The sequence below is a fragment of the Uloborus diversus genome, unplaced genomic scaffold (genome assembly GCF_026930045.1).
Source record: "Uloborus diversus isolate 005 unplaced genomic scaffold, Udiv.v.3.1 scaffold_612, whole genome shotgun sequence".
Lineage (NCBI taxonomy): Eukaryota > Metazoa > Arthropoda > Arachnida > Araneae > Uloboridae > Uloborus > Uloborus diversus.
In genome coordinates, this window is record NW_026558805.1 from 2,052 (window position 1) to 16,274 (window position 14,223).

The 14,223-nt window shown below is 33.4% G+C and overlaps 1 protein-coding gene across 1 annotated transcript in view; it reads right to left on the minus strand.

Annotated features, from left to right (window-relative positions):
• Nucleotides 1-1,286: 1,286 nt before the first annotated feature.
• The window catches only part of LOC129233675 (soluble guanylate cyclase 88E-like), a gene marked incomplete at both ends in the record, with an annotated part of 107,593 nt that continues 94,656 nt past the window's right edge, over nt 1,287-14,223 (minus strand). Inside the window, 3 exons of the mRNA XM_054867655.1 lie at nt 1,287-1,462; nt 6,295-6,349; nt 9,699-9,917. Coding sequence (XP_054723630.1) covers nt 1,287-1,462; nt 6,295-6,349; nt 9,699-9,917 — 450 coding nt within the window. The remainder of the gene's footprint in view (nt 1,463-6,294; nt 6,350-9,698; nt 9,918-14,223) is intronic.

A 14,223-nucleotide genomic window follows, 5' to 3' on the forward strand; every position in this document is an offset into this window, starting at 1 on the left:
AACCTGAAGTATAATTCTGGGCCTAGGGTACGTTTAAGAACAAGTACTAAAAAAATCCAGGTTAAATTGATACTGGTTTCAAAACTTCCATTAAGATTTCATACCGGAATATAAATTTCTGGTATGATTTTCTTTTTTCCAGTACAAATCATACTGGGTCTGGTATCATTTCGATACTGGTTTTTGGATTTTTTTCCAATAGGGTTGTCATACTATATATTAGTGAATTGCATGAAAGCAAATACAAACAATTCAACCAGCTAAAATAGTACTATGAGAAGAAAACTGAAACGGTGTTGTTGCCATTAAAAATAATAAAAATCCCACCAACGATGCTACTAAATAAATTTTTAACCAAAAGATAGAAGCCTTAATACAGACGGAAAGTAAAACTAGATTTTTTTTCACAGTTTGTGACAAGTACGTTTTGTTTAGTTCTGTGTGCTTGAGAATAGCTACTTTTTGCTGCTCTTTAAAGAATTTAAAAAAAAAAAAAAAGAAAAACAATTTGAAGAGTAAGATTTTTAAAAATATTTTTCAACGTTTCGGGACGTTTGACAGTAAAGTATTTGTTTTATTTTGCAGTAAGTCACCACCCTAAGCACGGGATAAGGAAGAAGTACATAAAATATATCGCCAGCTCAGTTATTCCATCCGAGGGCTGCAGTTTCGTGCTTTTAAGCACTCCTTTCGTGCTTTAACGAGTGCAAAAAAGCACGAAACTGCAATCCTTGGATTTAATAACTGAGCTGGCGGTGTATTTTATGTATTTCTTCCTTAGCTCCGGCTTAGGTTGATAACTTACAGCAAATACCTTGCTTTGTCCTCAACCTTTGAGTTGAACCACACCATTGCTGCGATCACTCGTCTGGTGTGATAATTCTACATTAGCTACCAGTTTGTTTGACTCTTTTGACTCTATTAAGAGGTTTTCCGCCTCCAGCTCAGTTACTTCCTATTTCGGGCTGAATGCTAAAAAGTATGAAACTTCATTCCTCGGATGGAATAACTGAGCTGGCGGTGTATTTTATGTATTTGTTTTATTGTTTGTGTGTGCTTATTTTAAGTTGAAGACCATGACTTTTTGACCATAAACGATACTTGTATTAAAATAAAACTTTTAACGCACTTTCCTCATAATTTAAGCAAAGGGTCAAGTCAAAGAACACTTTTAAAAGGTCTTTAAAAGAGAATCAGGCATTTAAGGGTTAAGCTGAAGAAAAACACATAATGTTGAGTAAAGAAGATCATTTTTTGTCTTACAAACATCTGCTGACAATACTTACATCTTGTTCAGCAAATGGGTAAGCAGGAAGGCTTGCGACTGTGGGGTAATAATGAGAGAATAATCCCGAAGGACAGAATGGTGGTGGTGGACTTGTCTGTACACCAACATTCGATAAATGTGCAACTCTTTTTACAGCCAAGGACAACTCTTGTGGATTTCTTCCATATCTAAGAGCTGAAAATAAAAGAAAACAATTAACAAAGCTGATCAACTGAGGCAGTGAGAAGCAAAGGGATGTAAGTGGACATTTTCAAGTTTTGAGTAAAACGCTTATAAAGATAACGTCCTAGGTAGGCTTTCATTGATTTTTTTTCTAACTCATGCTGTACAGCAGCACCTACGAGGGTTACTAGTACTATCTCTTGTCCCAAGACAGAGGACAGGGTCACCTGCTATTTGTACTGGTAATCTCCAAATTTTTAATTTTGCCACTTACATCCCTTTGCTTCTCACTGCCTCAATTGTGCATTGTTAACGGGTAAAAGCTCAGATTTAGGATACAACCGTGCTGGATTTCAACGATACAACCACTTCGGTCTAATGGAAGATGTTTCAGGCATCGTTGCGGTCTAGAACATGCTTATAATAAAGCATGTGACGTTAGGATGACTTAAATTGTAAGCTTTAAACAGTAGTTATTTTCTAATTGCTGCCAAAAACAATGAGGACTAACAGTTGCAAAATTAACTGTAACTTTTTCAATAAAGTTGCATGTACGCGTTCCAGAGTTGCAAAGAATCCCTTTTTATAATAAAAGAATAACAAAATGGTGTCCGAAATAGCTTTATTAATGAATATGAACTATAATCAATATCCAAATTAAGTTCTTAAAATTCTTATTAGCATTAAATTGGATGATAAATGGAGTTTTGTAACACAATATTGTTTCTTGGCAGTTTTTCAGTATATTTAAGCGATTTTCTACAAAGTTGTTTTTTCTCAAAATGCCGCCTTCCAAAAAACAAAAATGCGGATAATGATTGATGAGTTATTTGATAGTGCTTTCAATACTTTGATTACGCACAAATGAGTCACTATACTAATTGCAAATGAATAAGAAATCCGACACTAACTCGGCAAAAGGGCGGCGTGGATATGAGTCAAGGATAGTTTCTAATTTCTTTAAATCACGTAAATAGGAAAGATAATATTCCAAACTTTGAAGGAATGGAGCAGCTTTTTTAAATCAAACAAAAATGGTTTGACTTTAAAAGCTTTTGCCGATGATGTGTTAAGCGCTTTTACCATTTATCATAATCTCATAATCGCGGAATACTTGACAGTACTGGCTATATATATATATATATATATATATATATATATATATATATATATATATATATATATATATATATATATATAAGTAATCATACCTTTCTCTTCTTAAGCTGTCAAGTCAAGAAATCAGTCCAATCAAAAATGCTCCAAATGGTGAAAATTCTTGAACAAAAAATATAAAACTAAACTTTTCATAAAAGTTCTGAATGGGGGCAGTGAAATTATACTGCTCATTGAAACGAACAATCCGTCTCTATCTAAAAGGAAAACTTATTGCCTTATTGTGTCTAAATACGCTATTCAAAAGAGCAATATCTTACAATGAAAGCATGTGATACTAATTAGTGCTTACATTTGCATTTTTCTTCCTAATAATGTGAAGTCTTTAATCCCATTTCGGTATGTCTATGCACGAAGTTGAGCATACGAGGCGCAAGAAATATGCTGTTCCTCATTTTAGTTCTTGCGGTAGAAATGTTTTTCTTATTTTAAACTATTGTTCGTGGTTATTCGATTCTTGTGCGTAATTTTTATACATTTAAGACAATAATGTAGGTTAACTTTTTAGTTCCAAAAAGTAACGACTGAACCATAATTATTGTATTTCTCCCTGCCGCTTTCTGTAAAATTTACTTGTGCGTAATATCTAAATATTTTAGGCAACAAATAAGGCTAACATTTTAGTTTCAAAAAGTAACGATTTGTTTTAGATATTAAATTCAAAACCTTTTTAACGATTCCGTATTTTAGAATTATTAGTTCTACCGGAAAAGATTCAGTTTCAGTTTTCAAGGAGAAATATCCTCCATACTTCAATTAAGACTATAATGACACTGTGCGGGAAAAAAAAACCCCGTTCAAAATGCTTGTGACATTACTCTTGCTGATTCTCATGTAAAATGACCCCCCTGAACCGAGCACAGGCTTTCATTTTAATTGTGATCCACAATTTCTCTATTTTAAGTTCATATGTATAATTAGTTTTACCGTATTTGTGGGCCTAAAACAGAATAATTACTTTTTGACCGTTGTATTCCGTATCCACAGCGAAGAACAAAGGAAAAAACTTCAAGACAATTTAGATTAAATTTCAAAGTGGGCAGTTGAGTGGGATACGTCGTTCAATGGTGGAAAATATCAAGTTTTTCCTCTTGGTCATGAAAATAAGAAATAAGTGTATGCAAGCTACAATTTATAGGAATCTCTCTCAAATTTTCCCCTATAAAATGCATTAAATACAATCCTCCCCCCCCCCCCTTCCTCTGGAAAAATTATAAACAACGTTTCTTGGTGTCTAGGCTAAACTTCTGGGCTAAGCTTAAGCTGCACAGATTGCAGAAAAATAAATTAGTTCAATAAAAGTAGAACTTTAAGCTATAAAAATGAAATTTCTTTCCCCGTTTTTACTTCAGAACATAAAATAAATTCTATCATTCAAAACACTGCACAATATAGGCAGATCACTTTTCACAACATCAAAAGTAGTTTCCAAAAAGTAACTTCAAGATCATTGAATAATGCAACCAGCTGTTTCAACTTTTTTTTTTATTGACAATGTGTTTTATTCAAAATAAAGAGTAAACAAATTATTTTACAAATTTAGGGTAGCACTGGGATTTCTAGATTTTTTAGTTGAATATAGAAATGTTTTGAAGTGGCTCAACTTTTGTCCCTATAGCTCACATTTACTCTATATGACTGCACATGTTACTCGCCCGACCGGTAAGCCGACAGAGTGATGAAGTGGTCAGACGCTGGTCTCTTACGCCCAAACGCGCTGGTTTGGAACTGGCTCCAGTTGGTGCATTTATGCAGAATATCGATAGCGACCATGTAGTACGATGATACTGCTAGTATCATCGATTCTAAGATTCTTCGAGTTCCCGTTTGGCTTGGAGTGTTCTTGGCGGAATTAAATTCCTAATGCAGTTTCACAGCTCGGATTTCTCCACTCACTGTGCTTCAAATTTCCCGTGGTAAAAGAACCCTCCAATGGTGGTGCCATGTGATAGAATGGCTGCTATCCCAGGGGAACTCACTGGGACTGTAGAAGATTATGCCTCTATTGCAGCCCCATTGGAGAGAATGAAAGAAAGGTTACTCGGCATCATGTAATTCGGCGATTTTTCTCTTGAAACTAAACACTTACGCTTCGGTTAAGAAGTTTCCATGCAACTTCCAAAGATGGGTCTGCATTATTTTCGCAAGTGGGGGCCTTAGTAGCGTTGTTTCAATAACTTATTTCAATAGTACTTCTGTTTCTACCAACAATAGATGAGCCTTTTATCGCGTAGCATTAACTTAATTAACTTCAATTGTTTCCAGAACTGCCCTAAAGTTTTTACACTGACGTAATTCTTTGTGAAACGATAAAGCATTTTACAATGTGTTACGAAGCAGAACTACCGTTTAAAAATATTACAAAGAACCATTTTGTTATATCTATTTTTTTAAATCAAAAACAAAATTTCATTTTTTAATAAAAAAATGAAAATAAAGATGTAAAGCTAAGTTCACGTGCACTATAAAAGATTAATTTGATGATACCAAATCCATATGCCGAGCTAAATTTTTTGGTTTCATACAACATTGACCTACTACTTTTCTCTAAAATATAAAGAAACGTGGACAATACTTGATTTCTATGTTGGTATTATAAGTTCTATTTCTAGTAAAATAATGAAAGGACACCTTTAATATTAATTGACTGTAAATCATTTTTGCTGTTTTATGATGGCACAATAGAACTGTAAGGGATATCAAGGGGTGCATTCATAAATTCTAACGAAACTCACCGGCTCAACGAACGATAACTCTTCGGTTTTTCGTTACCCGCGTTCACTTTTTGAACGATCAGTTAAAAATAAAGATGGCGAATGTTAGGTAAGCAGAGGACGCAAATCATTGCTTTTTCGGAGGACTTGTTTTTTGAAGTTAGTGATGAAAAAAATGACTAGAGGATTCTTCTTTTAAATAAAATAAAAAGAAGAAAACAGATTTCAAGATTCCTTTCAACTAAATCTCATCTTAATTCAGATAATTTTTTAGATTCCATCATCGTTTCTTAGCACATAACAACAAATAGTACATTTTTTTTAAACATAAAAAAAGTGTTCACACATTCTATTTTCTGCCCCAGTGTTTGCAAATACAGTTAATTTCTAAAAAATCTGAAAAATATGTGTAGAAAACAGTATCTTGTTTACTCTAAAATTGGCGCATGCCCCGATATATGCGGAAAATAAGTCAGTCCAACGCTTTTTGAATAGTAAACATTTCACTATAAATCTACTAACTTTTATAAAATCAGATATGACCTGACTTAAACAAGGTATTTTGAATCAATTCTTGATAAGTTACAGAAAATGCAAAACGTGATTTTAATTTAAAATCTCGGACACATTTTTCCCCCGTTCAGAAATTGTAGGCAAAGGTGTATTTAAATTATTTGACTAAAAGTAAACTATAATTCATTTGTAAAGGCTATTAAAAATCAAAATGAATTATTATTATTATTTTGTTTATTGTCAATTATCTAGAACAAATAAATAATTAAAGTGCGAAGTATATTTCAATATTTTTTATTGAAATTTTCTCAATCCTGCAAACCCTGATGTTTTCTCGCTACAAGATTTCATATGTTCAACAATAAACTCATTATGAACCGCACATATATCGCATTTAAAACCTAAACATTGCATGCAATGGGCGGCGCCATGTTTTCTAACTGGGCAAACCACCCTTTTCCTTCACGAGCTTCGTTAGGAATTTCGCTTCACGAAACTAAGAATGAACAACACGAATGAACTCACGAAACATAGAAAATGTAAGTATAGTATGGGGCAAAGGGAAATAGCGGGACAAAATAAAAAGGTGAAATATCTACTCTGTGCTTAGCGCCACCTATCTAGTGATATTTTAACAATGAAGTTGTACATTCAGTCTATTCCAGACAGGAAAAAAGTACCACCAAAGATTAAAGCATTTGATAATACAGGCAATTTTCAAAAGTTGATACTCCTATTGAAATATTTGTCGAAAGTCAAAAATTAATTTTGATATTATAAAATGATAAAGTTTCTGTTATTAATATTTTAAATATGAATTCAGACCTTCTATTATGCGGTGCAATATTTATTTAGTTTATATTAAGCGTATTTGTATACTAAATATTTTGCTCAAGTAGTAGAGTACATGCGGGGCAAAGTGAAATAGCTTTTTTCGTTTACTCACTCAATCCTTTACTGATAACTTACGTATTCATTTTTTATTTGATTCATTTACGTTCTGCGCTTATAAATTCACTCATTTTCTTATTCATTCACTCTTTTACTGACTCATTTATTTTTCTTCATACATTAATCAGTTAGTTAATTTAATTATTCTTTTGGTGTTTCATTTTCTTTTCATTTACTAATTCAAAATTTTATTACAGATTCATTTGATCAAAAATGTTCTTTATAATCAAAAAGAAAATGTTTCGTTAGAAAAATATTTCGTTTTTCACTTTGCCCCATAAAAAAAAGTGAATATTTTCAACTCTTTTTTTTTTTTTTGAAAGATTTAAAATTATTACCAAAAAATAAAAAATAATGTTTCAATGGAAGTTTTGTGATAAAATACAATACTCTTTCTTTGTGTACAGAAATTTTCAAAACAAGGTTCCAATTTCTTTATTTTGAAAAAGTTCAGTCATCTTAGCCATTTCACTTTGCCCCTCATTCCCCTGTATTATCATCTAAATAAATATAATAACCTTTAAAATAGAATGTCACTTAAAAATGCTTTTCATTAGCCAGGAAATTATTCAATTCTGGAAGTTGGTGCCAGTGAACATCAATATTATGGAAAAATTTTTCAGTTTCAGTTTGAAAAGAAGAGCCTTACAATAAAACAATTTTATCCAATCACTCCTTAACTAACTAAATAAATAAATAGAAGTACATTTCTAGGTTTATTTTTATTTCTTTTACAAAACTAACTAATAGGTATTTGAAGGGAATACTTAAAGATAATTGACGTAGTTTTTAAAAACAGAATTAATTTTTTTTATGACATTACTAAGCGGCTCGCCCAACCTGATTGCAATGGGTTTGTGCACAACTTCCTTTCCTGGGAGTCCCTTAGGGGATTCGCTTCTTACTTCTACCCCTAAGCCAGTTTAAGTTATCAAAACAACTTATATTGACGCTTTTGAGACGTAAAATATTTTCCCTAAAATTGAAAGAGGAAAAAATCAAAACATAAAAAATGCGCTTTACTTCAGCTATTCGAAACCTTTTCGCATCAAAAAACACGCTTTACTCAAAAAGATTTTTTAGAAACATTGGTATTACCCGCGTGACCTTCCCGTCTAGAACTTATTTCCACTTTGGCCACTTGCTGAGCAGAATCCAATTTGTCGGAAGGAAAAAAGGTTGGAGAAAAAAAAAGGGTTTCATATTTAATGTCTCCGCTAGTTGAAGTCGTGCAATTTTGCAACCCAGACAAACATGTAGCCTGGAAAACTACGAATCAATCGATATCTGGTCCGATGGTGAGTTCTCTGTCGTTCACCAGGAGTAACAATGACATAGATAGATAGATACACAGATGGATACATTCAGTTTTTAAAAGCATAAGATTTTCTTTTTGAAATTGGAAACTGAGGAATTAAAAACACTAAGACTTAAAATTTAAAGAAAAAAAATGAAAACTTCATCATTTATAACCTTGGGGATGAATGATGAAAGACTTCCTATAGGTTTAACCGGGTTATGAAGAGGAAGCTCTTAAACTGTAATTTATTTCTTTTTCAACTGTGATTCCTTGTCTGAACTCCGAACAATCGTAAGCGTTTTCAATTTCGAAATTCCCAGGCTTTTTATTATTATTATTTTATCTTTTAAATACTCCTTGCCCCCTATCGCTGCTCAAGAACTTATCACCGTGCTTGAGGAGCCAATTGCCTGTTTGGGGGCGATCGCCTCCAGATTGGGATCCACTGACCAAAATGAATAAGTTTTTTCGTTAAAAACTTCAGTGAAAGACTACGAGTTGAATAAGGAAACGTATGGAAAATCCCCTGTTTGGCAAATTGATCGGGATCAGGCAATGTGTCACAACAAATAAGTTTCATCATTTTTCAAAAGCAATAAATGTAAGGTAGGGATTTACCAGAACATTTTATGTCCAATACGAAATTGTTACAATTGGGTCACTAAGCTCGGGATACATCTCCGTGTTGACTTAATACATGCTGAAAAGTATTTGAAACTAGTGTGCCCGAATGTGACAATTGATCTTTATCCTTTCTTTTGAAGTAACTATGGGGTTTTTATATTGTTTTTGAGCTTATAAGATATGCTTTAATTTATTTTTATATTGAGAGTAAAGAAATTTTCTCTATTTTCTTTTTCTTACTTTAGCGATAGTTTAGCGTTTTTTTTTTTTTTTTTTTTTTTGGTGTGTGTGTGTGTGTGTGTGTGTGTGTTTTTTTTTTTTTTTCAGAGTCGAACCTTATTTGTGACTCGTGTTCCTACTCAGGCTAAATCACCTTTCCTTGTGAAAACAGCTGAAAAAAAAATTGAAACTTTAATGTTAATACGGATTTTTGTTTTCCCATTTTTTATGAGCCATGTAATGAACGTGCAAAATTTGGAGCCAATTGAATCATGAATGAATAAGATACGGGGCCAAGAAACCTTAGGATGGCTTTATTTGACTTATTATTATTAAAAGATGTATTTATTATTTAAAAAAAGTCAACGAACCCAACGAATTTGGGTGAGCAGATTAAGTTCCAAAACATTGCATGAAAAACACGCTTTTTGGTAGTTTCTTTTTTTTTCTGTCTTTTGGGGAGGGAGGGGGAGAACGTAATAATAACTATTAAAAAAAGGCTTATAAAAGTAAAAGAAACAAAATTTAATTCAAAAATAAAATTGTTTTAAACTGAAAAAAAAAAACGTTAAAAATATGTATAAATTAAAAAATTGTAAAAAAATGGGAGTTCTTTTTTGAATAGTTAGGGTTTTTAAGAATTTAGAATATTTTAAAATATCAATTGTTTTACGCACGTGAACTTAGCCTCACCTTTGCTAACCGGAACTGCAAGTTGTGCTGGCATCGATAATCGTATGCGATCGCCCACCTGTTGAGGGAGGATCTCGCTGGTTAGGGAACTGTTGGTGGGAGAAGGGATGGGCGAGTACCGCGAGACTTCTTCGAAGGTCACCGGTGAGTAAAGGGAACGACTGTCCGAAGCATCTAAAGGTTCCAGAAGCCGAGAGTTTTGTAGCCTTGATTGTGGCAGGATCTCTGTGGGCCTCAGACGACCATGCAACCAGTATGTCTTCATCTCGCCTTTTCCCTGCGAAAAGAATGAGAATCGAAAATTAAAACTGCTGGTGGTGGAAAATGAGATCAGGAGCAAGGCAACGCCAAACCAAAGTCATAGTATGAAGGCCCAAAAATTTTCTTCGTAAGCACAGCACAGCAGGTAGGAAAGGTTGGCTATTATTTAAGCTGAGTCGCGCTGATTTTGGCAGGAAACAGGTGGCAAGAGCTGAGTGAAAAGTTGAGTCATTCCATGTCAAGTGACCTCGTCGTCTCCACCCGGCCATCTCCGATTTGAACGAAAGTTTTTAGAGGAGCAGACATGCCTTTGAAATTTACCTATACAAATTTTCAGCTTCCGAGATCCAAATCCTGAGGATCTAGGATCGATAAAAAGGGGGGGGGGCGCTCCAAAATGAGGGATCAGCTTTAAAATGAACTACCATGTTTAGCACGGTTCCATCCCCCTTGGAGGATATTTGTGAGCCCACTTTTTTCTTTTCATTTTGAGGTATACTAGATCTTTATGATTTGTGTCTTGGAAGTTGAAAATGTGCTAAGTTAGTTTCAAAGGCATGCCTGTCTGCACCTCTCAAGAACATCCTCCAAATCAGAGATGGTTGGGTGAAGATCATCAGTGCACGTGATGTGGAATGAATCTATGATGTTTAGCTTTTGCAGCAATTTTACGCACCTTTGCTATCTGTTTCCTGCCTTCGTGCCCTTCCTGTCCGAACCTTTCTTACCTACTCTGATGTCCTTACGCAGGAAAAATTCCTCTTACGTGCGCTATGACGTACGTCTGACACTCATGTGCTGTTGGACTGTTAGACTTTAAACCAGTTTTTTAAATGTCACTTCTTTTTGATGCGATTAAGGTAAAATTTCAACATGGAACTGAATACAATGGATGGTTGCGTTATTAAGTAGTTCACAATGTGGTGCAATACATGGGACACGAAATCTAGTTTCAGGTTTGGCTTCGAAATTTCTAAAGAAATCTCCGTAGGTGTCTTTTATTTCCAAAGAGAAAAAAAAAAGTTCTTCAAGTACTTATTGAAAATTCGACGGAATTTATGGTAGACTTTTTCACAGTTCTCACGACTAGCGGCCAATAAGAACGAATTCGTTAATTTTAGGAACTTTGAATTAAGCGAGTACAAATGCACAGCCTGAGTAAAAACTTTAAGGCCAGTATAATTTTCTTTGAAAAAAGGGAAATGAAATTAAAGGGATTTTAATATTATTGTATTATTAATTATTAACGTTCATTGGTAAGAAATAACGCAACAGACAGGATTTGTAAAGCATGTAATTACCAGAAAAGCAGTGTTTTATTCAACGTTAGCATTTCAGCTTGAGTAAAAACTTTAAGGCCACTAGCATTTTTAAAAAACTGCAAGTACTTATACGGTAATAAATGTCACCTCAGTTAACAAGATTGTGGAAACCCTTCAACTTGAAGTTTTGTGATTAATTTCTTCAAAGTTTTTGTCCTACTTGTGACGATATCGTAAGGTAAAAAGTTAACTGTTCAAGAAAGAGGGCAGATTGATGCTTTTTCTTCAACAAGGATACGTAGGCGTACTATTGCGAAAAATAGGAAGATCGAAGACTGAAGTCAACATTTGTGTTTGATTAAAACACAATTTGGGTAAAAAGAAAACCCGAGAAAACTTAAAGCTTTGTCCTCGCGTCATAGAAAGAAAGTTTGGAAATTATTACATAACCTGAAAAGTACTCAACCAGGAAACTTATTCAGACGATAGGTTTAAATGTTTGTCAAAAACGATATATAACACAATTAGAAGGTGTGGAAATTTTACTAATGCGGCAAAAATGCTTAAACCTCATTTATTGAAAATGCACAATGTAGAGCGTTTCGACTTTAGCTAGGAAATCATGACCTGGGATAACCAATGAATGCAAATAATTTTTTCTAACGAAAAGAAGTAGAGTTTGGATGGACCAAACGGACGGAAGTACTATTGGCATGATTCACGAAAAGAAAAAGTAATATTCTACAAGCGCCAATTAGATGGAGGCTCTGCCAGAACTTGAGAGTGCTTTGCTTACAATGGTGTGTGTTCAGTTGCGTTTGTTTCAGGTATAATGAACTCAGAAGCATATCAAAATGTCCTCCCAAGTCATCTTTTACCAAATGCTGAATTTATTGCTTTAGAAAATTGAAAATATCAGCAAAACAATGCATCTATCCATCCGAGTAACAGTGCAAAAAATAGGCTCCAAGTAAACAATGTTGAAACTTTGAAATGACCAACTAAGTCTCCAGATCCTAACCCAGTAGAGAACTAATTGGATGACTTAGCTAGAAGAGTTTATGCAAAGGAGAGACATTTTACTTCATCAATAGAGCTGAAATCTACCACCGAAGATGATGGTGAAAAATACGTTCCAAATTTTGTCAAAAACTAGTTTCATTCATGAAAACAAGAATATTTGAAGTAATTTGAAGTATTGACTCCCACACAAGCTTATAAATATTTGAATTTTTGTCCTCATATGCTTTTTTCTATGTTGGCCTTAAAGATTTTACTCAGGTTCAAATATTGATCAGTAATATTTTCTGATAATGAAACACTTACAATTAATTTTTTTTCTCTTTTTTACTTGTATTTAAGGTTAATAATTATCACTCATATGACTTTTTGATCCTAAGATTAAGGTGTGTCCAATTTCTCAAAAAAATGCACTGGACTTAAAGTTTTTACTCAGACTGTATGTACCACTGGCGTGCAAAGAAATCATACGTATAGTCCCCATCATACATTACTCAAAAGTACTGCAAGTTTGAGGAATCAATAATTTTTTCACGAAAAAATTCCAAACATAGTATTTTTGAACTTAAACTGATTTTTTTAAAGCACAAATATGAAAAATAGTTTAAGTAAACAATAAGTGAAGTTAGGCACAATGAAATAACGAAAGAAGTGTTGCGAAAAATGTTTCTCGGTTCAGTTGTACTCTCTCATTGTCTTTCTCCTAAGAGTAACTTGAAATTGTGTCTTTTTTTCATTTTATGTGAAGTGAGCCGAAACGGATTCCAATGTCTGAAAACCTGAAAAAAGTTTCTCATCATATTTCTTTATGAAATTAAATAATTACTTGTTTTTACTAACTCGATTATATCCTTAAACTAATTAAACATTTTTACGTAAAAAAATTATTGCATAAATTCAAAAAAAGTACTTTTGGGTGTGGGGGGGTATCATTAAAACTTAAGCTTCTCAATCTTGCTATATTTTTGTGAAGTACTACTGCATTTTTCTGAATTCTACTGACATCGTTCATATTTCAGATGGAGAAATCTTCCTTCTCCCGTTAAATTTTTGATTTCAGTCTCGTTGATGTAGCTGAATAAACATCTCATCATATCCTTCTCTGGCAGCTTTTGCTTAAAAATACATGTAAAAAAACGTTTCTCCTAGATAACAGGACACTCCTCAATATTTTTAGACTTGTGGATAGTAATGTCCTGGAAGAATTTTAGCTTCTTATTTCAACTGAAAGAGAGTGCTCAACCCCCTCCCGCAAACTTCATAAGTATGGGGAGGGGGATTAAAAAAGACATTGAATTGAAAGAACAACTCTATATATTATAATTTACACTAGTAATATGCATATACATTGCAATAAAATAATTATTTACAAAAAAGTAGCTGGGGAAATTAAATGTTTCTAAATTTTTAGCATTTTCTGTGCTACGGCTAATGTTAAATTAAGGGGTTATTGAGCACCCTCTAAAAATTTCAGTAGAAAGCTAAATCTTTTACAGCATAATGCTATTAGTAAGTCTAAATTAAATAGGGGGTGTCCTGAACTCTAGCAGAAAAAAAGTTTTTATGAACCACCCTAAGGCACTGCCGTTTAGTTTGCGATTAATTTTTCTTAGAGGTCAAAGTTAAGAACTCGTTTTTTGCCCTGAATCGAAAGAAAAGACAGGTAGTAATGGAAAAAATAGTGACAATGGATTTTTAAAAATAATACCAGATCAAAAATAATAACATAATAATGATACAGTTCATGAATCAGATTTTGCTTCATGAACTGTACACCTTTATTCAGTAGGCAGTGCCGTTCAGTTTCCGATTAATTTTTTTTAGAGGTCAAAGTTAAGAACTGGTTTTTATGCCCTGAATCGAGAGGAAAGATTGGTAGTATTAGAAAAGATAGTGCAATGGATTTTAAAAAATAATACCTGTTCAAAAATAATACCATAACGATACAGTTCACGAAGCAGATTTTGCTTCAGTAGGCATTGCCGTTCAGTTTGCGATTAGTTTTTCTTAAAGCTCAAAGCTAAAACTGGTTTTATGCCC